Source organism: Crocodylus porosus, unplaced genomic scaffold, assembly GCF_001723895.1.
Source record: "Crocodylus porosus isolate Cpor-Errol unplaced genomic scaffold, CroPor_comp1, whole genome shotgun sequence".
NCBI lineage: Eukaryota > Metazoa > Chordata > Crocodylia > Crocodylidae > Crocodylus > Crocodylus porosus.
In genome coordinates, this window is record NW_017728917.1 from 9058509 (window position 1) to 9086242 (window position 27734).

At 41.9% G+C, this 27734-nt stretch overlaps 1 protein-coding gene across 14 annotated transcripts in view; it reads left to right on the top strand.

Moving 5' to 3' along the window:
- FOXP1 (forkhead box P1) overlaps window positions 1-23041 on the top strand; it is a 442485-nt gene extending 419444 nt beyond the window's left edge. For 13 of the 14 annotated variants that reach the window (XM_019536645.1, XM_019536646.1, XM_019536642.1 and 10 more), the window contains 7 exons: window positions 1459-1660; window positions 1791-1870; window positions 2484-2585; window positions 7797-7918; window positions 9925-9994; window positions 13799-13965; window positions 20273-23041. In XM_019536645.1, the coding sequence (XP_019392190.1) occupies window positions 1459-1660; window positions 1791-1870; window positions 2484-2585; window positions 7797-7918; window positions 9925-9994; window positions 13799-13965; window positions 20273-20417 (888 nt within the window). In that variant the 3' untranslated portion in view covers window positions 20418-23041. The remainder of the gene's footprint in view (window positions 1-1458; window positions 1661-1790; window positions 1871-2483; window positions 2586-7796; window positions 7919-9924; window positions 9995-13798; window positions 13966-20272) is intronic. The other variant, XM_019536650.1, reaches the window with a different exon arrangement.
- Window positions 23042-27734: the final 4693 nt, after the last annotated feature.

The window sequence follows — 27734 nt, forward strand, 5'->3', positions numbered from 1 at the left end:
GTAAGGAGAGACCTTCTAGCTTGTGAGCACCTGCACAAAGAGAGCGGTATTCGCAGGTCTGCTTTTCATAAAATAATTTCTTCAGAGCAGTACTTGAGCTGGCAGTGGACACTGTTCCATCTCCCCAACACTTCACTGCTTTATACTCTTGAGCCCTTCCTATTTCGCATTCAAAAGGGAAAAACAGGAACAATTTATCTGCCATGCAGTTGTGCACTGTTTATGGGTGATTGGCTTACTGCATTGATACTCACGCTGGACAGTTAAAAGCATTTTTTTCCTACTTGGTTTTGGATAAATTCCATTTTTTTTAATGATATTAATGTGAGGGATCTTACCTGTTTTCTTTCAAACCCAAACGTTAATAAGGAGCATCGTGGGCAAGCATCGGATGGGTTGGAGAATGTCTGGCTGGTGCACCTCACCTCTGTTTGGGAAAGGCTGGACATCGGGCAAAGAAAAATGGTAGTCGTGAAGAAAAGTGGGGGAATCCCGGCCTGATTAAATTCTTCTGTCGACAGCAATATTGTTCACAATAAAGGCTCAAGGAAAGAAATGAGAAAATAATCAAAGAGGCTTTCCCCCCCATTTCTGATGGAGTTGTTTGGTATTGTATTGATTGTTTAAAACATTTCTCCAGGAGCAGCCCATCTTGCTTCCAAAGCGGTCCTTGGGCAACTGGGAAAGGGTCAAATGATATAGATGGGCACTGGTATGACGCATACTAAAAACAGTTGCCTGTGGTTTTCAGTTCTTGAGGCAGTCATCTTATGACTAGCTGTCAGGCTGTTGTAGGCTTTTAGGTTTCTGCAGGTAGCACTAGTGCAGTCCACACCAAGGAGAGAGGAAAAACCCGTGTCATTTGTGCTGGGCTTAATGGTCGCGGTATTTCATGTAGTGCAATTAATTAAATTATTCTGGAGTTAACCTATTCCAGGCTCTGCTTTTAAAATGGAGGAACAGGAAATTCTCAAATGCTGTAGTGCTATTCCATTTCTTTGTACTGTACTTCTAACAAAATGTGGTCTTTATTTTAAGCCTTCAACTAAGTGTCCAAGAAGATTGATTAGAACCATGCACAATGATAACGTGAAAATAAGAGATGCGTGGGTTTTAGATTGTGAACAATGGAACGAAAATAAATTATTAAAATGATAAAAATCCACTCTCTGAAGTCCTGACTGCCGGTATTTATGGTTGCTGCAATTACGTTTAAAAAAAAAAAAAAAAATCTAGACAATTACATTTTCATCCTAGTGGATCGTAATGGAGATGTTACAGCAGCATTTAAAGCGAAAGCAAGTGTTCAAGCCACAGAAGCCGAAACAAGTATACAAGCTCTGCTCTCTGTGTTAAACCAAATGATATAGTTGAAATCGTGCAACCTGTTTTCAGATTGCTTAATTTGCAAGAATTGTGATTTCTGAGGAAATGTCCCTCGTTTTCTTCTTGCAATAGCTGAATCTGGTGTCAAGCGTCACGCTTTCAAAGACTGCATCTGAGGCTTCTCCGCAGAGCTTACCTCATACTCCGACCACCCCAACTACCCCCATCACTCCTGTCACCCAGGGACCTTCTGTCATCACTCCCACCAGCATGCACAACGTTGGACCTATCAGGAGGCGGTACTCTGATAAATACAATGTCCCCATTTCTTCAGGTAAATGGCTGGTAAGGGCAAGGGCCCTCTGATATTTTTTGATTTTTTTTTTTTTTTTTTAATTGTTCCTTCTACGAATTGCAAAGGAATTGGAGATTGTGATGTTAACAGAACACCTGCTCTTATTTAGCAGATATTGCCCAGAACCAAGAGTTTTATAAGAACGCAGAAGTGAGACCACCATTCACGTATGCATCTTTAATTCGGCAGGTAATCGATCCTCACGACCACATTTTGATAAAAAGGAAAAAAAAAAGTCTATCTGCATGCATACTATAGATTAAATAGATTTAAAACCCTTTAGTATGCAAGCATGCTCAAACCTTTACTATAAGGGTTTTTAGAACTGCAATATATAACATAATTGCTTTTGATTAAGTATTACAATACGATGTGATTATTAGGAAATTCATTTCACACAACAGTGAAAATGAGCCTGTTTAAAGATGGCAAGTCAATTATCACAAGCTACAGTAATCTCTGATCCCTAGAATTAATCTGAGCTCTAAATAATTACTGAGCTTTAATCAGCTACTGAAATGTTTTGCATTTCTCTTTGATTCTGCTTTATGAATGACTAATAAATTAATATTTCTGTAAGGAAACAGAAATAAAAACTCAAAACAATTAGATAATTCCATTTTGAATTTTGCTATTGAACTGTTAAATACAGCCATTAATCTTAGATCATATTGTGGAACCTTTCTTTGGATTTTGGCTCCAAATCTCTCTCTTTTTTTTTTTTTATTTGGTTAAGTAAAAATGTGAGTATGTGTTCTCCCGGTTTGGTCACAACTCACTGCGCCTTTATTTGCTTCACAAGGCCATCCTCGAATCTCCGGAAAAGCAACTAACACTAAATGAAATCTACAACTGGTTCACGCGAATGTTTGCTTACTTCAGACGCAATGCGGCGACATGGAAGGTAAGCCTTTTCACCATTGCCTTTGAAAGTTGACCTGTACAGAATAGATATCGCCGATGCCATTTAATGGCTACGGCATTGAAATGTAGATCTGCAGGTTTCACAAGCAGAAAGTCTCCGCTGCAAAAAAAACATTTTGAGATTTGGCAGAGGAAAAACTTCTCCTTTTGAAAAACCCTAACTGAATCGCCATTATTGCCCTTCCTATTCTGTGATTATTGCCACAGGTTCCTCTGTTTGGTTGCTCCTAACACAAACTCAGGCTTTTCACTTACAGAAATTAAGGTAAATATATATTCTCAAAAGAAGACAAACTGTAGGTCTTCCAAGGTGTACACAGTTTTCATTCCTCTGGCTGTTTTACCACCACAACCATTTTTTTTTTTTTCCCCACCCCAGGGGTCTAATGACAAGTTGTTGCTCAATCAGTTGATACCCAGCAAAATTTACCTACAAACTTGACCAACCTTCACCAGTTTCTTATGAGCCAAAATATAAGTCAGCACCGTGCCAAACAAGCCAGGCAAGAAAAAATACGGAATCGAACACATCCTAGAAACAAAATATTTGATGTTTGAAACTGCGCGATGAGGTTCTTTTGTTCTATTAAATGCAGCTTTTGCTTTATTTTAGTTAGGGCCTCCTCTTCCCTTTGAATTAACGGCTATCATAGCAACGTCTGTGTATAAGCTAGTATAATTGCTAGTGGATGAACCAAATAAAAGGATCTTACGCTGCAGTAAAAATAATACCCCTTGGTCTCAGGAAACCCAATTGTTCTTGAACAAACCGCCCCCTGTATCAGGGGATGAATGTCTTCTGTACCTGCTGTTTCATCGTCTCCTCTTCCTCTGCCTTGAAACCGCAGGACGGTTTCTTCAAGGGCCGGAGTCAGAGAGGTCCTCTCCTTCAGCGGTTCGCTGGGATGTTTTGTTGTGCCCGTTTTGTGCTTTTGCTTCTCAGCGTTTCACTGCTTTTTATTCTCCTCCCCGGGGGCGGTTTTGTGAATTTCAACCCCAGCGCCCTGACTTCAGGTGCCCACACCTGGGAAAACTCTTGGAGGTTGCTGCTTTGATATCCAAACCTTGCTTGGAAAACTTGAGCAGCGTTTCATCTTCAACTTCCTAAGTATTCAAAAAGGAAATGAACTTTTCTTGACTTAAAGTTCTTTTCAAGGGCGTTTTGAAAGTATTGTCGTAGAAAAGAGTTACGATTCAGGATGTGTTTGAAGCCTGCCTTTTTCTTCAAAATCAGAGAACCAATTTGCTCCCAGTTTCCGGCTCAAGTAGGTAATTTGCACGTGCTTGTCACTGTTTGTATGGATGCAGAACTCCCTCATAAGGTTATTGTATACCAAAGAAGCTCTCCGTGGGTGCGTCTACACGTTCATTAATGTGCCATAGTTATGGCGCATTAAGTTTAGTACTTTGTTAATTAGCGCGCAGTAACTCACGCTACTGCGCAGTAGCACCAGCATATGGGTTTTTAGTGACACTTACTGTGCAGTAGCCTAATACTACTGCACGGTAGCATATTAGCACGGGGTTTGCCTAGCACGCTACTGCACAGTGTTTTTAAGCTACTGCGCAGTTAGCATCTTGTATAGACGCACCCTGTGTCCAAGCTCCTTCAGGAAGACTCTGCTTCCCAGCTGTCTGTACTAGCCGGACTCATCCTGGCACGTGCCTCTAGTGCTCCTTACCACCTGTGGCAGCTCCATAGGGCATGTGCCAGTCAGTGGCTACTTGATTGGCATCACTGGGCTCTTCGGCATCTGCAGGTGTGGGTACTTCAGTTGGACTTCTTTTTCACTGAGCCCTGCATTAGCTGGCAGCGGGACAGCCCCCGGTCAAACATTTCCCTACTCAATCCTGGGAGTCAATTTAGTGCATCATATTAGAATGGCAGGAGTCGCTTGGTTTCGGTCATACTTGCCCACAAGCATGTACCTGGGGACAAGGGAGTGGCAACAGCAAAGGGGGCAAAGAGAGTTTTCACAAATACAGAGCAACTGCAGGTAGCCCTTTTATCCTCCCAGAGGCACCAGTGGGTCCCCCGATGCTGTGCGGAGGATCTGTGTGTGCCCTAAAAGGAGAGGAAAACTTTAATAAAACATGTTAAAAATTCTGATCCCCTCCATGGCTTCATAAGAGCTGGAAGAGGATGTAGGACCCTACACCCGGTAGCTACATGGGTACGTAGCCCAGTCATTGGGCTCCATTGCTCTTAAAAACAGATGTCTGCTTGAAGCACTTTGGGGCTTTCATTCTGCAAGCTGCTCTGATTTGTGCGAGGGGCTAAAAACACAGCCCGGGACCACCATGACAGGAAGCCTGTGGCAGCTGCTCCAGCTCAAAGGGCTGACTGCAGACTCTGGGCGCATCTTCAGTAAATGCATAGATGTCGCCCAAACCGGGATTGTGGCTGTGCAGGTCATGCGCTGGCCTGGGTGAGGATCCTGGAGACACCTTCCAAAAAGAAAGAGGAAGAAACACCTTTTCAGAGGAACCCACTTTCCCTGGGTGCAGCATGGCAAAGACGGAGCAATGATTAAAATAACAAACCCTTTCATTTAGCACATTCAAGCTTATGCAGGGTAATTTTTCTGAAAAAGTGGCTTGCATACAATTATTTTTAACAGGGTAAATATATAATCTTACAATAATAGCTCCTAATTTTTCTGTTAAGCAGATTGCTAGAGGAGCGTTTTGAACTGGTTCTGACAGGTCAGAGGCAGTGTCTCTCTCTTTTTTCCTTCCTTCCCCCCATAATTTGCCAAAACTGAATTGCAGCCAGGAGGTAGAGGCTGCAGGTGTGGCTCAGAAATGTTTGGGGTATTGTTCAAATGAAACTGTTAGCTAGCAGAAGAACCAAGAACCAAGTGTCCTTTATACATTCACTAAGCAATATCATGTAAACAGGGGAGGCTAAAGCATCTCTCTAAGGCCTTACAAATATTTGACTTGTCTGCATATTTAGCAAGGCCCAGATCTGCATATAGCCAGAGACTCTCACTGACTTCCCTAGAGCAGGATCTGGGCATAAATGATTTCTCCAGCATTACACGTATATAAAGGACAATGTAAATAATTCTGTTCAAGTATGTATAAAGAGATGGTTAACAAATCAAAAGACCCACTTTTTGGGCCACCTGTATGCATTGGGTCAGTGGTTTAGTGAGGCTGCAGGATCAGCTTCACTGTGGGAAATGACTATAGCACATGGCAGAACTGACCCCAACTCTTCTGTTGCGTGTCCTGTTACACATGTGAAAATGTGCCCGTTTTCCCAGGAAGCATGCACATGGAGACCCTGTTCTGCGCCTGGTTTCCCTAGCAAGGAGGACCCCTGCCCCTCTCAGCAGGGCTCTGTGCTGCCTGGTCCAAAAGACAGAATTAGGGGCCTTTGGAGTACAGATGGACTCAACCCAATTACTATTGCTGTCGCTGTGAAACTGTGCATTGCCATCTATTTTCCTTGTCAGAAATTGCCATTTTGCCAAACACACTGAAACGTGGAGCGTGCAAAATAACCTTCCCCTCCCTGCCTTAAGAGGAAGAAGTTTTCCAGTCTTTATTTTCCCCACCAGATCACGAGCAGATCAGTATGGCTACGAGGCGGGGAGGCATAAGAAGTGTGTGGCTCATAATTCAGCAGAAATGCGACAGCCCCCATATGCGCTGGATCACATACAAAAAGCTACAGAATACTCCTTAGCCGAGTCGTTTCCTCCTAGGAGCTTGGATGGGTGACAGTGGGAGAGGGGATGGCTACACAGAGAAACTGCGGGGTAGCAAAAGGCTCCCAGCCTTTCCCTCACAGATGCGCACACATCACTGCCTCCTAATTTACATGACAAATGCACTGTGCATAACCTTTGTTTGCACAGTGATTTAGACATTCATGATTGGAACTCCTTTCACCATCCAGCCTTGATGTACACACATGCACGCACACAAAAGTATTTAGTCTCTTGGTGCCAAGACCCAGGGCCATGTGTCTAGCTGGCACTGTGCCTGCTAACGAGTCAACCAGATTGACTAGATCAGTGGTGCCAACGATGATGGATGCAGTTTGTTCCCCTGCATACTTCCAGCAAATAGCCATTCTCCTTCCCCTAGTTACCAGAGCCTTTTCAATGGCACCGGAGGATAAGTTTCATTTACAAATCCAAATAGCTTTGCAATTGCTTATTTGCTCAGAAAACTGGCAAAACATGGAAGATTCACAGCACATGCTGTCTAATAGCATGATTTTCGGGTAGAGTGAAAACAGGAGAAACTTCTTCTGTTGTTCTTGCTGGACAGGCATCTCGCTACGTCAGACCGAAGCAAAGGTGCACACGTATCAGAGTGGCTGTCTGGGTCCATCTGTCACGAGGACCGGGTTAGGTCTAACAACACTGGGTGTGACCATTAGAAACCTGAAATTGCCTAATAAAAGGGGACTAACAACCATGAGAAAGAAGCCAGTCTCTCCACGAGGGATCAGCTGTGGGGATGTTATCACTTTGTTTCCGAGAGCCCTCCTCATGTGTTTACTTGGCAGAGGCTCAGTTCAGGCAGTCCTGCTGCCTGCCAGAAACGAGAGCCAACTTCCATATATGAGCATGCAGTGGAAGACACGACTTGGTGCACTGTGATCGGCGGGGTGCTGCTGCTAAACCTCGGAGCCCCTAGTCCGTGTGCTTCATCCGAAAAGAGGTTTCCACGCCTGATTCACGTGGCCCAGTTGCGGGGCACGAGAGAAACTCCAGCTCCGATGCCCCTGTTAAACCGAGCCCTCTGTGCTTGCACAAAAACTCCTTCTCTGCTCTTTTAAACTGTTTTCTCTTCCAGGAGAAGATAAGTTTCTGTTACAGACTGTATACTGGTTTGGCAAATATCTCAGCAATGTTCCTCTCTAACTCGCATGAAATGTGCTGTTACGTGATGTGCATACGTAAACCAATGGCTGGTCTTGTTCCCACCGTGGATAATTGATGCAATAACTTGAATGCCTAATCTCAGTTTTGAGATTTTTATTTTTATCTTTGCAAAATAAGATGTAAAAGCCGGGGTCCATGTGGGGGGGGAGGGTCGGGGCAAGGGGCGAACCGAGTTAACGTTGCAAAATAAGGACTGTCGAGCTGACTGTGCTGCTGTTCTTGGACAATGCTGAGCATTTTCTCAGAAAGTTTTTTGAATGTTTTTTCTTTTATACTTGCTGCAGAATGCAGTGCGTCATAATCTTAGTCTTCACAAGTGTTTTGTGCGAGTAGAAAATGTTAAAGGGGCGGTATGGACAGTGGATGAAGCAGAGTTCCAAAAACGAAGGCCACAAAAGATCAGTGGGTATGTCCACCATGTTTGAACTTCTTAGCCTAGCTTGGATCATGCTTACAGTTTAACGTAGAGGCTTTTGGCTGCTAGATGGTGTTAGCCCAACACAGGTGGTTTCACATTGTTTCAGTTAAGGGAAACAAAGAAAAGCATCTCATCACTACTGTTTGTGTGCCCACCAGTACCCTTGACCCTGCTTGCTTGGTGTTTGTTGCATCACATGCTAGTAGCTTTAGGTGGCAATGCATATTAACCCTCACAAACCATTTGCTTATGCTTATTGCATTTTATTTTCTTTTTCCCTTTCCCTGTATTTGATGTCTGTTCTGTCCCCAATCCCGTGTCCCTTTGTTTCCACTTCATCTCCTTTGCTGCTGCTCTTGTCCCAGGGTGCCATTCGCACCAACCTCTCACTGCATAAGTGCTTTATCAGAGTAGAGGATGAGTTTGGGTCCTTTTGGACTGTTGATGATGAAGAGTTTAAACGAGGCCGTCATATTCAACGAGGCCGTCCTCGAAAATACTGCCCTGATGAAAACTTTGGCGAGCTTGTTGCACAGTAAGAGCTTTTACTTGCTTTTATTTTTTTTTTCTGCTGTTGCTTTGCTTTGCATGATTTACCCATCTCATGTAGACTTGCATTTCACAAAATAGTGACATCACCTTGGCTGCTAAAGAAACTAAATTGTGTGGTTGTTTACACGTATTTCGCTTGTTCCTGCTCTAATAATAGAAATGTCTACGATAATGCTTCTTTGACATGTTTGTTTTAATGTTTATGATGCAGCGTAGACCAAATGTGTATCTCTTCTAGATCAAATATAATGTCAAGATCGGTTTTTAAGCAAGCTTCACCTTGAAGTTATCAGTTAGTTTCACAGCGCCAAGCTCAGGAATAGGAGTGGTTACCCAGAAAAATAAAATAAAAGGAGTGGTTACTCAGAAAAATAAAATAACTGAGATATCCGGAAACATTACAGGGGCATCTACGGTAAAGAATATAAGCATTAGGCTAACCTCTATCTAACACATCCTATTTAAAATATTCCTGAGTTTCCCCAGGCAATTTGGGTTGCCCTTTAGTCGAAGACCACATCTCCAGAGCCCCACGCTGGTGCTGGTGTGAAGAGCGGTCCGCCGGGCCGTTTTTCGGTTCTGTTTCAAAGCACAAACAAAACGGCCCTTGGAAAGGCTGCTTTCCATAGTCTTTCTCCCCTGACTTGTACTTGATTTAAGCTTTTTCAAATGGGGCAAGTGATTTTTTGGGGGGTGCCTGCCTTGACGCAAGGCAGATGCTTAGCATTTTATCCGAATTAGGCCCCTCCTGCAAAACGACCACAGATGAGCTGCGGTAGTCTAAAGCAGCAATCCAGAACGTCACGGCGGGGTGTGTTTTATGGAACAGGGTCTTTTAATGTTCCTAACCACTTCACTGCAGCCGTATTACCTCCCCCACCGCCCAGCAGGACTGCCTTGAGAGGTAACCTAGCCAGTCACCCAGATGTTGGAGATGTGCATCAGGGAATAATGCGAGTCAGGGAGGAAGGATTCTGGAGTCCCTTCTTAACCATAGTCCTCTGGGATAGGTATACCTGGCTCCGGTGCCAGCTACTACATCATGTCCCTTGCATAGGATTCAAAATTTCCCATAATACTTTTAATGACGAGTGCACCTTTGTGTAGCGCTTGACTTTCAGCCAGGAAGAGTGTTGGCTACTATTGAGTACAGCTAAAAAAGAGACCAGATGCCAACAGGTAATATTTAACCGGGGCATTGCAAAACAAGACGCTAACTTCAGGAGCTGTAAATAATGGGGTTCCATATTTAATAAAGGCATATATGGCAGCCCCACTACTAAAACATGAAAGTTTTGAGGAATTAGAAGAGAGTTTTTGTGGAAAGCAATCCAACCTGTAACTTTTCAGGTGTGGGGGAACAAAAAACATTGACATGCTTGAAACACCGCCGAGATGAGACGGTTGCATTTAACTCTCCTTTTTATGTTTTTCTTATGCAGTAACCCTTCTCTTATTAAAAACATACAGACCAGCCACACCTACTGCTCACCTCTCAATGCTGCTTTACAGGTAAGATTAATGATTGTAGCAAGTATGCAACAGAGGCGTGTGTCTTCCCCACTCATTTCAAAATATATTAGCCTTGCTCTAATTAGATATTAAATTTTAATTCCGTTAAACTTTTTTCTTAAGTGCATAAAGCATCATAGTCCCTGGAGGCAAACACATATCAGGCTGCTTCAGCATTAGCTAGATGCTTAGCATTTTGAATATTGTGGCAAAAAAATTAAAAGTTCACTTATTAATATTTATCAGCAGTATCATAATTTCCATCCTCTTATTTCAGAATTTCACTTGAGGCAAAAATACCACAAGTGTAATTACTCTAGCACAGCTATTAATGTGCTGAATGATAGGATACTGTGTCACATGACCTTCTATTGTTCATGGCTTTAAAGAGAAAGCAGATCATTTCCCTCTCTTTCTTTTAAGGACTATTTTTGCATGTTTCTATTATTGTTAAATAACAAATGTTAGTTTGCTAAATAAAGGAGGAGAGGAAGGCAGATGTGTTGTATTTGGAGCATGCAAAAATTGTAAGACTTGCTTAGAGACTTCACATGGCAGAAACAAATGTACAGTGCATATACAGAGAAACGTATATGCACAGCATTCATGTCTGTGTGGGCATCTAAGACGTGGTCCTGGTAACAATTATTTGAGTGTCTCCACAGTCCCTAGTGAAATCAGAGTTCACCATAAGGACATAAGTGCATTTTTTTTTAGATTTTGTCTATTAATCACTATGTGTTTTCACACCTGTTCCATACTGTTTCCTAATCACTTCAAAGGCCTTAATCTTGCCACAAGATCCACACATGCAGTAGCTAATTTCTGCAAGGTAGGCAACAACTGTGCACGACTGAGCCCCAAACATTTAGAGAGGTCCTTCCCAAGAAGTTAATTGAAGGTTAAACTCTGTGCAGTGGATTAACTGTATTGTTTGGGCAATTAAATTTTGTGGAAGATTTACTAGACTTGCAATTTAAGCAATTTTTTTAAACCAAGAAACAGATTAATAGGAAAGAAGTGACATTCTGCATTTCTCCTAATTATTTCAGTTTATGCAGTAACTTCTGAAAAGCAAATGAAAGCATGTTTAAATGAAGCAACTGTAAATACCATTCATTAGTAACTTATTTTCCCTTGAGTCTTCTGAAGTGTGATTTTTTTTTTTTTTTTTTTTTAAGACTGCTTTGTCTCTTGAATGGTGTTAAGATTACAAGCACATTTTGCATTCTGGAGGCTGAAAGGCAAAAATGAAATGATCCTGCATTCCTTCAGATTCTGTTAACTATGTGACTAATTTCAATTAATATGCTTATCATACAGAACTGTTCGTGTTTTATTTCTAAAACATGTGTTGTTGTCGTCATCGCCATCCATTCTTGCCTTTTGTAATACTCTCAAAACTCTTTTCATTTTCCAGTGTTTCAAGGGAGTAGCATGTTTGTGCCCTGAAATGACACTAGATAAACTAACTTGATTGAGGAGGACTTCTGGGCCGATTTTACTGAGGCTTTTTGAATTTCTCTAATAAACACAGGCCTGAGATAACCTTCTGTTGTGTTAATTAAATAAAATGTCCTTTTAGGAGTCTCATATGCTAGCAGAGTCCTTTTTCCCCACTGTTCTCTTGCAGTTTAGGACAAGTAGCCCCAAAAAAATACAAAAAGGTTCCCATTTTCTTCTGCAAAAATAGTGATGCATACTGTGTGGTGTAGAAGGGCTCTGAGCATTTGCAAAATAGAGAAAATTGCATAATATGCTGTTGGATGCATAACACATTCAAAATGACCTGGTTTGTAAAATAAGCTTGTTATCATGGTGTGATTCAGTTTTACCTCTCAATGGACACGTGCAGCTAAATGGCCAACAATTGACAAAAAAAACACCACGTGGTTTTTGTAGGCATGTCCCGCATGATGTGCGAAGGTCCATCTCTTGCATGCACTCCCAGGTGGGACAGGGCCTTTCTTTTCCTACGCCTGGCAGTGCTACCTGCAGACACCTCCATGGTCTCCCCCTGCAGACTTGGTGGTCAGTGGAGAGCTTTTTGCAGTTTTACAGAGCAAGGTATGAGGCACTGAGGGTAGGTGCAGCTGTCCTGTGAAATGAGAACTGGCATGCCGCTGGTAAGGACTGGGCTGTTTGCTGCGCACCTAAATCTCCCCTGTGCGGGCCTCTCCAATGGTAAAAAATAAGACTGCCTTCTCCCATCATTTAAAGTCATCATTCTTCTAGTGTGCAGCTCTGAGCAGGTCAGCTAGCATTGCAGGGTTGTTCTGGTACGTTGATGTGCCGCTGCTCTTTACACTTCGACCAAAACACCAAGCGCAAGAATCTCCTTTCCAGGCCTGCACAGAAACCACAAATGCCGGACATCTACTGAGAGTCGGAGCTTGCAAGGCTCACAGCCTGAGCCTCGTGACCTTAAAACAGTTCAAACAGCTATTGGTCTTTGCGGGAAATGTTCCTTATCCAAGCCTTTGAGTCGCAAGTCCTTCCTTGCTGCAATGCTCCCCCCCAAAAAAATAAAAAAAATAAAAACCAACACAGCAAGTGCTGCTTCTGCTTCACCTCTTTCCAAGTAAATTCCTTGGTGACAATGACAAGTTATTTCAATGGGGGAAGAATTTGACTCGTTTTGCAAAGTGCAGGACATATGAGGGAATCTTGATGTTCCCCCAATCAAATGTCATTCCCTGTCTGCAGAATCAAAAAGTTAAAATAGACTGTTTTCTTAAAAATGGGGCAGTATTTAAAGAGATCAGCTTGGGGAGAGAACAAGACAAGGCCCTGCCTCTGAGCAGACTGTGCTCAGAGCTGGTGGTTGTCCTTCCAGTCCACAGTTGTCCTTGAATAGCAGCTTTTTTTTTTTGTTGGGTTATTGGCTTTAAAAGTTGAAAAGACATATTTGTGTTCCCATAACCACCTGATGGGATAGCGCTGGTCCAAAAGACACGTTTAGCTGATGGTAGACAAATGAGCCCACACTGGCAGTTCATCTATGCCAGCAACCAGGAATTGAGGAAAAGGGAAGATGATGCTCAACAATTCATTTCTTGTCTATAAAGACCCCTGTTTAGAAAGACAAGTCCGGCATGCTGTATAGATCATACCAGAAATAAAAGCAGGGGCAGTCTAATTGGCATTGTTAAATCTATAATGCCTACGATAATACCAGGGTTATTGAAGAGGGTTAAAAATTGAAAACTCTGACCAAACTCACCATGACGTGTAAAGTACAAGAGAGCTCTCACTAACGCAAAAGCGCTACGGAAAGCTTCACGGAGACAAATTCAATTCTCAGTTACACCGGTGCAAACACAAGTTAACCCCAGTGGTTTCAATGGGGAACGTGCGTTGATAAGGCCCATAACACCTTGCCACTAAGGTGTCCCTTTTCACTCTGCTGGCAGTGCAATCCTCCGCTGAGCAAGTTCTCTCTCACTTTTTCCTGATTAACCAATTTCTTTTATTAAAAAGTGATTTTTTCATCAGGAAATGGAACAGGCAGACTTTCTTTTCTCCAAGAGGTGCAGTCTCCAAACGGGGAACAAGAGGTTCAGCCCTCTCTCACGAGCCAATAGCCAGCACCTCTATGAATGTATAAATCCGGATGCAAATTGTGTGAAATTTCCCTTGGTGGAATCAGTGTACTGCCTATCAGAAAATGCAGTATTTTTTTTTTTAAATCAGTAATTGCAAGTCATGTAAATGAGGAGAAAGGAGGTTTGGAATAACTGTGTCGTGCCGTGTATAAAAATGTAAGCCATGGTTCTTCATACTGTTTTATTGTGTCCTTGGCAGGCTTCAATGGCTGAGAATAGTATACCTCTATACACTACTGCTTCCATGGGAAATCCTGCTCTGGGCAATTTAGCCATTGCTATGAAGGAAGAGCTTAATGGTGCAATGGAGCATACGAACAGTAATGGGAGTGACAGTAGTCCAGGACGTTCCCCTATGCAAGCTATGTAAGTACAGCAAACGCGAATGTCTTTGTTGACATGTTGCCGTACGGCTGCTAAAATATAACGTAGAGCTTCTTCGTGGACTGTTTCTGAATTCCCAGTTCCGAACAGCAATGGTAGAAGTCTCCGTTTCGGAAAATGTTTAGGTGAATAGAACATAAAAGAACCATTTACCAACTTTCACATAAAAGCAGTCAGCTCAATCCAGTCCGACAAGTGCACACAGCTATAAAATTGTCAACGTGTTTGCCGTTTTCTTCTTTCCATCCCAGACCACGGGGTTACCGAGATGCTCTGGGGTGACCATGCTCTGTGAAGTTTTTGTTCCCTTCTGCTTTAGTCCATGCAATAAAGAAGCTTTGGGGGGTAAAACTGGTAGAAGTGGGCTTGTTTAGCTGGGTTAAAAAAATATTCGGCACACAACAGCATTGCTTGGCATTAATGATGGCGCGCGTGAAGGTCTGCATGATTTATAGATTGCTCTTAAAATATCAAAAGGAAAATTAATAGGAGCATTATAGCAACAGACGGCAGTATAATGAGTGCATATATAACCGCATGAAGTAATGGGAGATTGCTGTCCATGTGAAATGTGAATGGCAGTAGGGCAGCGTGCTAGCACAAGAAAGGTAAGTCAGGAAGGGTGGGATGTCCCGATGGGTGTGTTCAGTATTTATGGGGTGATGGAGTGAATTTGTAAAGCCATAAATCCCCCATTTCCCCCCCCCCGCCCAAATTACGTATCAGATCATTGGCAGGTGGAAGGGAAGCCCAAGTTTATAAGATTTGTAGTTCTCAAATTTTAGGAACTGCCTGTCTGGTAAAGTTGGCTACCTGTGCGAATGGACGCATGCAAGAGCAGGGCTGTGTTTCATCTGGCTGTTCATTAAAATGGACTGTACAATTATTGGCCAAGTTACCAAAGCTCACATTACACATTTAAAAAAAAAAAAAAGGACTAATTTGTAGCCTTTTACTTCAAAGTAATTTGAATAAGAGATTTACAAAAGTAGGTCTAAATCAAAAAGTAAGAAAACATTAACCTACTACCACTATAGTAATTAGTTGTGAAACTAATTAGCGTTTAATGGCAAAAAAAGTTTCCCACCTGCATAATGTGTGTCGGGGGGGGTGGGCAGGGTGGCAGGAATCTAAAGCTCTGCGTACTTTGATATTCCAGCATTTTAAATCAGTGCACAATGTGCTTTGAAAAAAAAATCTTTAAAGATGGCAACATTCATTTTTAATTAATAATTAATTGGAACATTGTCTTTTACCATTTACTTCAAAACATTCAAGTAATGTGTTTAGCTTTTGCAGTGATTGTTTGTGCAGGATTAATTATCTTTCTCCCAAAGTAGCATTACGTGACATACTTCTAGCGCCACCACAAACAGATCCATCTTGAGGCGGTTTCAGTCCTCATTTGTTATGCTCTGCCCAGGACCATGCAGGACTTGAGCAGAGGAGAAGAGGGTGGTGGGAACAAGACTTATCTCGAGGGTTTCTCCTAGGCTGATTTGCACAGAGAAGCATTTGTAGCGTTGCATTAATCCAGGTAATTTATTTTTTGTTAGGTTCAGTGCTAGTATAGCTCTTGTACTTCTCACTTCACCTAAGAGTTCGTCGTCTGCGAAGTGGCCGGATTAGTAGTGCAGAGCAGGCTAGGATGTTTCCTAGAGCCACGTATAGCTGCAGCCTTTGCTGCTCTTGCAAACGTTCAATGTGAGTGAATAATGTGGGGGACTTGCTGTCGGCCCCCTAAATGTGGGCCCCCAATTACCCCAGAGTAAGTGAAAGCTCTGGTTTTACCCTTCTTTTAATATGGAAGTCCGAAGCAGCTGTTCCACGCACTAAGCTCCTATTAACCTGCCTGAATGTGACCATTTCTCTGTGCCCTTAGTAGTCATCTCTTGACACGTAAATACCAAGGTGAGCGGCACTTTAAAAATCCCAGGGAGAGGTACCTCATTTTCACTGCCCACCAGCCAGTTCATTTTCTGTGCATTTTCATGGATTTCGTAGACATTAGGGCTGGAAGGGACCTCGGAAGATCATCGAGTCCAGCCCCCTGCCCAAAGGGCACATCTTCATAGTCCCAAATTGATCCGATGTGTTTTCTGCTGAACCCTTACATTTGCTTAAGTAAAAATGCGGCAGGGTAATGCTCTGGTAGCAGCATCCAGGTCCTCCAGTCTGAAATGCTCCGAAGCAGGATTTGCACTGTTTGCTAAATACAGATTTCCAGATGTCATAGACAGTCTCTTATTTCCATTAGGCAGACTTTGTAATGGTGTTTTCTGTTCTTCTCCAAACCCCACTTCTGCACCATAATGCATATTGTTGTTGGGGGGTGGGGTTTCTTATTCAACTGTTCCAATATATGGGAATAATTTAGGCCTTCAACTTTATCGTAAGGTTTAGAGGACCTCGTTAACATGACAGCTAAGCGAGTATAATACTTCAGCTGAAGTCTTATTACCATTCATTCCTTTCCTTTTTATGACGCATTGAACCACTGCTACTTTTTTTTTTTCCCCCTGTCCTCCTTTTGAAACACTAGAAAGTAGTCTCATAATTACAGCTTGGGGACATAACACTTTCATCCTGATATGCTCCAAAGGTAGCCACAAAGCAAACTACTCCATGCTGTGTGCACCACCAGAACACAGTGGCTTTAAACAACAGTCAGCTTTATTAAAAACTCCTCTATTCCCAGAGTGGACAAACAAAAGAATTACTCAAATGTGAAAAGAAGGGAACTCTGGATCCAGGAAGGTTATTTATTGTTAACCCCTTCTGAAGCCCTGGACACCCAGTAAAAAGGAGCATGTTGAAATTCTGCTACTAAACAAGAAAGGGAAAATCTTTTTTTGTCCAGCACTTACCTTCCATGCAGAGTTCAGTAGCTGCCTTTCCCTTCGCCAGCTTTTGAGGCTTTATGAGAGATGTTAAATGGAAATTCAAACTGGTTTGGCAAATACAAAAATCTCCCCCCAGCCTCTCGCGCTCTTTAAGATGCACATTGCTAATGCTTCTGAAATGTTTGTATAATCTCCGATTCAGAACACTTTCCTTTTCACATGCCAGCTTGCTGTTGCAACCAAAATAACATACATGGGGCTGGATTATTTTTGTTTTCTGTGCAAATTTTGTACTTGAGGTTTGGATAGTCCAAACCAACATCCTAATTTGAGGAGTAGGCTTTCCTCCAAACTAGACACTCGCTCCTTTGACACCGATCCAGAATTAAGTACCTGGAGGTGCAGTGGAGGAACACTACAAGAGCTTTTGTAGCACACTGTAGCTTTGTCTCGTTTGAGCACAAGCCGCCCTGTTCGTGGGGTTGCATTTAGTTGGCTTTCCACTCCTTGTGTTTTGTTTTTGACTTCTGGGAACAAAGTCAAACCTCAAAGTGAAACTCAGTCAAAACCGCCCAGTTTCACCTGCTTTCAGAGCAGAACCATGAAGCTAGCCAGGATTTGCTTTGGAAAGCTTCAAGAGCATTTGAATGAGCCTGTACTGATTTTCAGATTTATCATGTAAGCAGGTGAGTTTGGCAGAGTCAGTGCAAACCACTTCTGTGGGCAACTCTTCTCTCTGCTTATATGTATCCCTATGCTCGGGGAGGCTTGATTAGATGCGCTGGCTCATTGACGTGAGGAATATCCCTGGAGCTGCTACTGTAGCATAGATGGGAGTAGAAATCCCTCTTCCCCTTGACAGACTTTTGGGTTCATAACATCTGACTCTCTTGTTTTCTCTCTCCAAAATTGTTCTGCCTTAATTTTTCACATAAAACAAATAAAGAAGCTTCAGCAGCGACAACAGAAACTAAAACACAATGAGCAAAATGTTTTAATTAATGCAAAGGGTCTGCATTTCCCTGTACATAGCTACCCCCTCCCCCCCCCAAAATCCCCTTTTCTTTCCAGATGTTTGTCCAAGTGGGTCCAGTGCATGATCAGGAGTGTCTTCTGTTTACAAACACACACACACACACACACACATCTTTTCACATCAGCTCGGGCCACAAGCCAGCAAGGTCTCTGAGCATATGCTTAATTTAAGCTTGTGATTAGTCCTGTTGACTTGAGATTTCTTTTGGGCTTGAGTGCTTTGCTAATTCCTGGCCTCTTGTTCTGAATCTTCTTGATGTGCATTTCTCCTTTCTTCCGCAAAGCACATCAAACATGAAAGTAGTGGCAAGATAATTTCTCTAGTTAGCTGCATATTTGGTCCTCCCATAGTCCAGTAGATCCAGAGTATCGCGATGTTTTGGGACATGGCATGAAGTGTGCTCCCTTCTGACATGCTTTGCCGGGGCGGGGTGGGGGTTGTATATGCCTGTCTTTAGGAAGACCCTTTTCCTAAGTCTGATGCTGTGGGGCTACAGTTTCACATTTCTCTAGCTTGTTGAGGGAGCTCCCAGAGACATGCGGAGAGGGCACGTTTTCAGTACTGCTGCATGAGAAGATTGCTGCTATTTTGCGGGACAGGATGGGATGGTCCCACTAATACCGCTATACAGACCTGCCCTACAACATCGCAGCTCCAGAAGCTGACGCATGGAGCCACCTGAAAAGGATTTGCAGCTCCTTCTTGAAACGTGTGCAATCCGCAAGTGTGACGCTTTCAAATCAGGTGTAGTCTTCAAACGAAACAGCTGTGTAGGGTGCCCCTGCAAAGAGATGTGTAGGTGGTCCCCCCTGCAAAGTTCGCACCTATAGGAGGTGAACCCCCTTTGCCTGAGGTTGACTATAAATCTCCTATTCGGCCTTGCTCCTGCCCTCTGGGATTTCGTGGGAGCACATACTTGTCTGGTGCATCAGCATTTACGCTTGCACAAATCCATACAGCAGCTGAATTTATCAGGTAGTCAGTGCCCACCATTCACCGGGATCCTCAATTTTCACACGTTTCCTTTCTGCCCCGGCCCAAACATGAGACAAAATCCCACTCCCCTTCCTGTGTGTCCAAAGTCCAGTGAAATGTACTCACTTTAGATCCCTCTTTTTCAAGAAGACAAAGAAGAAATGATTGCGACACATGTTTGCACTTGCGATTAAGTCTCTACGTAGTTTATGTGAAAGGGTTAAATGAGACCGGGTAGCGAACAACCAAGACTGGGAGGTGGATATCAACTCAACAAGAGACAGAGTGAGACTTGAACTCATTAACACTTTATTTTAAGGGATTGCCTGCCACATCAATTATTTAGGAAGCAAACAGGGTCTCCATCGCCGCGTCGCATTATTAATACTTGATAATGTCAATAAAATCCTACTTCCCTATACCGTCCCACCAACAAGACAGTATTGACTCACATGGCTGTTTTACATATCAAAAGCTCCTGAACAAAAAAAGGTAATTTGTATTTGTAAAGGATTTGTTGTAAATATGATTTACGAACAACATTTTTCAATTGTTATCATACCCGTTTTGAATGACCAGCCCACATTCCCCTGCGGGTTATTCATGTGCTATTCTATAATGAGAAATTTGGCAGATCTCATCTCTTTAGTGCATCCTTGTGCCCACCATGAGCCGGGGATCATGTTCTGCCTTGTTTACAGCTGACAGTGTTATTATTCTCGTTAGGACTCTGCTTTCTTATCATATTGTTGTGTTGAGCGAGCCTTTTCCTCTCCGTTTGTGTTTCCTGGCAGGGCTTTTCTTCCCTTATTGACAGTTTGTAAAAATATGCATTAATTTGGAGTTTAAAGCATGTATCATGGTGTCTCTTTGCTGTGTTTGCTTGAAGTTGATTAATGATAGAACCTCACTTGGGGTCGTCCTCTGGAGAGTTGTCTCACAGGTTCTGCATGTTAACTAGGGAAGCAGAACACACAGCAAGCGATGATTAGCCCAGCCTCCACCAGCTCAGTGAGCTGACAAACTGCTATTTTGCTTTACTGATGCTTATTTCACTTATTTATCTGAAGATTGTATTAATCAACTTAATATGTCAGCTGAGAGCATTTTCTCCAAATCCCGCGAAGAAAGCATCTATATAAGTAAGCGCTCCTCCCAGGATATTTTCCCAGCGAAGCTAAGCAATTGTAGGCGCGTTCTTGGGTAGAGGCGTCCCCTCCCCTCCCCCTTTTAGCAGCAAACTGAAAAAAAGTTGAGAGTCTGATGCCGTTCGCCCCACTGAAGTCAGGCGTAGCTCGGTGGCTCCGAAAGTCCCTACGTTTTGTAGAGGCCCTGCATTCCCCCCCCCCCCCGAATGACAGTATGGCTAAAGCACAGTGCGGTCTTCTGTTGAACAGGGATGTTGTTGATGGACTGTTTTTAATTGTTTCTTTAGGCACCCCGTGCATGTCAAAGAAGAACCGTTAGATCCAGACGAAAATGAAGGCCCGCTATCCTTAGTGACAACAGCCAATCACAGTCCAGATTTTGATCACGACAGAGATTATGAAGATGAACCTGTAAATGAGGACATAGAGTGAAGATGTCTGACACCCTTGTCCTGAGAATGAAGATTGGAAGAACACGTCAAATTTAGCTGTGAAATCTCTCCATTATTGTACAGTCTGGAGGATTCTCAGTCCATTTTGACAACTATGAAATATGTTAACTCTTAGTGCCATCAAGTATCCCATTTGGGAGGATTTTTGATTTTTCTACTTTTTGTTGAAAAAAGGAATTTGTACTCTGTGCATTGGATGGACTTGTTTGGTACTTGGGATTTTCCTCTCTTACAGTCAACATCAGTGTTGTCAATTTGCTAAACTGATTCACTTCCTCACATTTAGCAGCAGACTTTGGACTGCAGTCCTGCCAATTTTTGGACACTGAGGACATCAAACTGAGCATGTACATCTAAACTGCAGATCAAGCCTTTGCCCAAATTTTAAGGATTCCAATGGACAACATATTTGCACAGTACTGCATGTTGATTATCACTGCCTTTTACTCCATTTCTTTCTTTCTTTCCTTGTTGGTTTTTTCTTTTTTTTTTTGTTTTTGCTTCCATTTGGGATGGGGAAGGCCTGCGTGTGCGTGTGTGTGTGTATGTATTGGGGAGGGGTTCAACAAAAAATTATCCCAAACGTTTTAATGTATTGCTTTTATTCCCCACCTCCCCCCTCCACCCCCACCCCTCCAAACTTCTCCCCTACCATTTTAAGTTCTGACCTCAGGGCTCAGGTGGGCCCAGAGCCTCTTGGAGGCTTCATGTTTTCTGTACTTTGTGATGAATGTTAATAGGTGTTTTTATTATACGAAGCTGAATGTCATTGAATTGTTTGTAGTTTTTTCTGTCATTCATTCCAGTTACCTTCAGATGCCACCATGTTTTCTTTCGCTATGGAAAACATTCCATTTTGGTGTCTCTTTTTCTGAAAAGGTCCCAAATGCTGCACTATGTCCGTGGAAAGGTTGTCCAACAGAGAGGAAGGGAATGAAGTACTGCAAGAATGAGAATGAATGACAGATGAACATAGAAACACTGTAGGAAGCAACACAGATTCATTCCACAAAGCAGTATTTTTTTTTAATTTTTTGTTTCGGTTTTAGTTTTTTGAGATATATATATATATATATATTTTTTTTTTGGCAGCAACGTTGAATATTAGCAAATGCCACAAAATTGAACAGCACAAAGAAACATATGCAGCACCAACAGAATTCACTTCATTAGAGAACGAATACTACAGTGGCAAGCTCTCAGTTGTTTAACATGGGTTTTAATGGGCCAACAAATCTTTCTGGAATATCTAAGATTACCAAAATGGGGGTACCTGTCCATTTACGATGCTAATTTTGGGGGGGTTTATTTTTTTATTTTTTTGCATTTCCAAATAGTGGTTGGAAAGATGACTTCATTAAACTGTTATTGTACGTGGTGATGTTTCGCAGTTCAACATCAGTTCAGGATTGCTCGACGGCATTAATCTGTTTGAATACAAATTAGATTTCAGATTGAACTTGTTACGGGAGTTAATAAGGACTGAGCCCACTAATGCTAAAGTGTTAATTTTCAACTGTGCAAATCCTGTACTGCAGTTAAGATTGTTATGCAATATTACACCAGCCAGTATCGAAACCTCATAGTAGAAACCAGTGAATATAGGACAAGAGCTAGGACTGGGGCTTGTTTGGCAAAACTAGCAGTGCTCGACGAAGCAAACATTACAGACAAGAAAGCTGTTGTTATAGGTCAGTAAACCTTGGTCACCAAACACCTAAATGTTTTCATTCTGCAGCCACTTTTCTGTCACTCATTTATTTATGTAGAACTGTAGCTTTTTTATGATTTCAACAACAAAAAAAAGCCTTTCAGAGCTTAATTTATATTCTTCTTTGTACCTTTTTTTTTTTTTTTTTTTCCTAAAATTACCAAAGATATTACACAAAGGTAAATTATGTTCTCTGTTATATGCTTTATCTTATGAAGCCAAATATCCTCTTATTGTTGATCAAAGGAGGTTGAAGAATTTAGAGGGAAATGACAAGATATGGGCTATTGCTAATCCGAGAGAGAAACTGCTCCTTTATTCTAGTAAATTTAGAAGGCCAAGTAGATGACTGAACCAAAGTTGTTACTTTTTATTCGTGTTCCTTTAAAGCGACCAAACTGAAATTCTGGCTAGAGAAATGGAGGAGAGCTTTTGAGACTCAGCCTAGGAAACAGTGTTACAGGAGGAGCTGTGAGAAGGGAGCGGGAGAGAGCAAACGCGCACACATACGGTTCTTTTGCAGAAAATTAGAGTATCAAATAAAGGAGACAGTTTTAATAAAATCCAGAAGAGAACAGAAAAGCTCCCACAATTTAACTGGACCACATAATAGTATTTCTAGAGTAAAAACAAATTTTTGTTTTGGTCTTTGGTTTTACAGATTGTATGCCACTTTTGTTTAAGGATTGTGCTAGGATGGCAGCTTTAATTTTGGTTTATCTTGGCACATTTGCTCGGTTTTGTTTAGTTTTTCGGTCAGCATGTTTCATAAGGAAATAACACTCCTGTCCACTCTCAAGCTTTGGTACAAAAAAAAAATAATTATTGGCAGTTACTTTTCTAAAGCTCAACTCTGCTTTCTGTTTTTAAAAAAAAAAGAAGAAGAAAAGAGAAAAAAAAAAAAGGGGGCAGTCTGTGGTCATTTGAAACATTTTTTTTTTTTTTTTTTTTTTTAATTATATCCAGGCAGCTTCATGATGTGCCGGCGGTAGCCAGATGGGGATCACGAGAAGTGATCCCTGTGCTTCTAAACTGAGTGGTTTGCTGGTTAGTTCGGTATTCAAAAAGGGGATAAAAATCTGGTAGATTAGTTCATTCTCAGCATGTGTAGCTAGACATGAGTAAAGATAACAGCATGAGAAACTGTTAGTACGCATACCTCAGTTCAAACTGTTAGGGAATGAGTAAATAAAAAATACATTTCACTCAGTTGCACTTAGTTGTATGTCTTGCATGCTTAGTCTAAAGACTGTAGCAAAAAAAAAAAAAAAGAGAAAAAGAAATAAAAAATTAGATTTTAACATATCTGGCAGGTGTCACAGCCTTGCAGAAGAACCAACTGAAAATCTCAGGCTTTACATCGAGCAAACTTCACTATGATTTTTACAATTCTGATTCTGTATCCCTTTGGATATACAGTTGCTTCTTTAGGGTGGGGTTTATTATGTTGTACATATATATCCCAATGTGTCTGTGTGAGCCTTTGTCTTTTGGGGGTGGGGGGAGGGAAGAAAAGGTGGAAAGGTCCTTTTTTAGATATCATTCCTCAAAAGGAATAAATGCATACCTGTTTGTCAAAACACCTTTTGCTTTTTGTGCAACTGCTTTATATTAACTATACTAAAAAAAAAAAAGCTTTGAAAAAAAACTACTGTATGTAATGGAATTGCAGAATATGCTGCACATGTATTTTATTTAGTTATCCTTGCTTTAAGAATATTGGATGACATTTGCTGACATGTGGGAGAAAATCCCTGACTTTTTTTTTGCTTTAAATTGTAACATAGTTGACAGATTTTTTTTCTCCTGTTATCATTGATTGACGCATTTTTGTACAGTTTTTGTGTTTAAGCTGGGTTTTTTTGATACTTTCCCACCCCTTCTGTTATCTTACCACTGCCTTTTCTGGCTGTCTTAAACAAAGTTCATATATTTGAAAGGAAAAAAAAAAAAAGTTGTTAAAAAAAAAAAAAAACAACCCACCTGTTTTTCTCCTGCTGCAGTAAATATTTTGCATGATGAATTCCAGGGTCACACTTTCAAAGTTTATCAGTGAAGTAGTGATTAATAATGGGGAGTGTCAAACTATTGAACTTTTGTATAAAAAAAAAAAAAAACTTTACAAGGTGCCAATATGTAAAGACAATTTGTTACATGTTTTTTTTCTCAAAGAAAAGCGTACATTATGAAAGTAGTACCATGTATCAGGTAAATCGCTGTCAGGAATGAGAGTCAAAGCCTTCCTTGTCCACAAAAAAAAAAAAAAAAGTTTGTAAATGTAAAACCTGCTAGGTTTCGGCATTCGACTAGAAGTGAACTGAAAAACAAAAAAATCAAGGCTTATGTAGAAACCGTGAATCACGAAATCTGTTACCTTTGTTGATCCACACTTCTGAGAATTTCACCAGCTTTCCCAGCACTCTTCTTGGGGTCAGATTTTGGGGAGAGGAGGAGGCAGGGGTTCTGATTTCTACAAATATTGCAGATCGTTAGCCATTTTTATATATATGTGCATATATATATATATCTCTATAGAAAAAAAATTAAATAATTTTGAACTATTGTAGTTTTCAGATTGCCAACAAGCTACATTCCGTATCGCATGGAAAATGTGTGAAACTCTTTTGAAATCCTTTGGTACCTTTGGTTAATGAACCTCCGACCAAGTTTTTAGATGTTTCAGAAATTGTTTAGCATTTGAGTCTTGAGAGTCAAATTGGCGGTTTTGACTGCGTTTTAATGGGCCCAGAATAGTTAACAAAGTCTCTTCTACCCATAAGCCTTGATGAAAATGGTACAGTCCAGACTGTTAGCATGGTGCTTCATGTGTATGTGCTGCCAGTAACGAGATTTTTTTTTTTTGATAAGGCATAAAAGAAACTCATTCCTTACATCCACTGTAATTCCATCATTCCATGTCTGTTGATACAGACAATAAAAAATGTTGTGTAGTCAGTACTAATTACTGACATTATAGCATTCTCAAATGCAATAAAAATGCTGGTTGTTCACACTGGTAATACAAGTTGCCATGTTCTAAGTTTTTCTTCCAGTTTTCTGGCACCGTTGTGCTGTCTTCATGAAGGCCTCCCGTCCTGCAGACGAGTCCCTGTATGTAGGCTGCTGCACCACACCAGAGCCCCTGTAAAACCAGCTTGGCGGGGGGGGGATGACAGAGGGGCTCAGCATGAGCACACGTGGTCGCCCCACCCATAGCAAACTCCTGATTACCAACATGCATTTGTCAGCAGATGCTTCAGTCGTGACATTGCAACCAACCTGAGCACCGAGGGCTGATCCTCCAAGGGGCTGGCTGCCTTCTGCTCCAGTGCACGTGCTCCGCAGCTCCCAGAATAGCACCCCGTCGGTTGTGGCTCTTGTCAAGCACAGCAGAGGGTGTTCATCCTTCGCAGGGGTTTACCCTAGAAAAACAGAGAGAGAGGAGTGCAGGGGTCAGGCCCAATCCTGCAGGTCCATTAAGCGCTTGGCACGCTGAGCCATGCAAAGTTCAGAGGATCAGACTTAAGTCCCCCAAATCGTGTTTGATAAACTTCAAAGCGATGTCCTCCCGGACCAGTTTTAAAGGGAAAGCCGCCACCTTTTCTCTTGAGGAAGCATCCATTTATTTTCTTCATCAAGTTTTATAAAGAAAAATAAAATGTTTAATAACTAGCATTAGCAGCAAACTAAAATTTCAGAGGAGAGGTTTTCATGAATAATTCATTAAAAATTTCACATCTGCAAGATTAGTCATCCAAATAAAATGCTAATGTCAAAAACATGCACCGTCTATAATATTCTCATCAAGAAATCTTTTTGCATATAATGATAAACGCTTAAATTAGTACAAATGATTTTGTAAAAATATTCTATCATAAAATTATACCGGATAACTACTTTCAGGGCACACACAAAAAAAAAATTCTTGGCACGCTCCTTCCAACATAGTGTATCGGAGTGGTATTGATTTTGAAATTTTAATAATCTAAACATAGAGAATAAGGTGTTCTCCACTAGTGGCCAAGTGCTGGAGCTCGCCATGAGAACAATCTTAGAAAAAGCATCCAAGGGCCCTTCTTTAAGTGCATCTGAAATCACCTTATTTGCAATCACTGCTGGAGTCCCTTATCGCAGCACTCTGAGTAATACAAGATGGGCACTGGTCCTCCAAGATATTGGGGCTGGTATTGTCTCATTGGCTGTGGATAATGGGACAAAAACGTGCTGAATCCTCCTGGGACTAGCACCCCTCTGTTTCTGAGGACCAGGATGATTCACAACCTGACTCTGTGCTATCTTGAAGCTGGTGTTGTTCAGACAAGAGCAAAGTGGGTGGCAAACATCAACGAGCAGAATAAGTTGCTTTACATTCGCTTGGCGTGCTGGCTGCACAGGCATGAAAGACAACCACGTGCCAGGCAGATGAGAATTAGGGTCTCCACTGATGATCTGGGTAAAAGGAGCCCAACTCCAGCTCCTCTTGAAGTCAAAGCCGTCTTTCTCATTGAATGCAAGGAGAGCAGGACTGACGGCTCTCGCCTTCTGAAAGCCGAATGCTGCAGTTCCCATCAACCTGAGTGGAAGCTCCCGGGGAAGCCCTGCAAAAATGACACTTTGCTGCTGCCTTGCATGGCAGCAGGATGAAGCTTTTGGCTTTGTGCCTGTCTTAATGCAGGCAACCAGGACTCCTAGCAGAGATGATACCTTTCATTAAGCTAACAAGATTTTTTGCAAAAAAAAAAAAATCTTTAATTGCAAGCTTTCGGGCACAAACTCCCTCCATCTTAATAAAGTTTGGTTTTGTTTTGGGGTTTTTTTTTTTTTTGCAAAAACCTTGTGGGTCTAATAAAAGAGATCATCTCTACTATGAGTCCTGATTGCCTTTTCCTCTAGACCCGTACGGCTACAACCTGGATACCTGTCTTAATGCCATTTAAGTGTGGCTGTGCGCTGGTAAAGCAAGCATGTAACCTTTATGCAGAACTTGGTATTACTGGAGCAATAAACAACCCATCTTCCGGGGCCCGGCAGCCACGTTGTGGTGCATCACACCAGCTGGCTCCTGAGTTGCAATAATGCCATCAGCTCTGGCGGCCTCAAACAGCCTTTGCCAGGGAAACACAGAACTTCACACAGGACAGATTGAGAAGTTCGAGCTTTTCCTATATCTCTGACATGAAAAATGAGGAGTAGTATCGTGTTATTCCAGGATGGGGTTTTTTTGGTTTTGCACTGAAAAAGCAGCCCAGAGCACAAGACATTTAAAAAGGCAGTCCCAGGCATGCTCTGCAGCTCCAAGGCACGCAAGTGCCTTGCACTCTCCCACGGATATTACATGTGGCTCTAGACAATCAAAATGTGCCATTTAGCTTAGCTAGGCCATACGGAGTGCAACACGTTCCACGTTCCCGAGCTAATTTCAAGCAGTATCGCTGTTGGTCTCGCACGCTCCGCCCTCACAACAAAGTATAATTAGCCCTTCTTGACCTATTAATCAGGCTTCAACGATGATGTTAAATGTTCACGTAAACATGTGTTAATCAAGGCCATCTTTCATCTTGGTTGTGGTGGTGTTTAATACTGTCA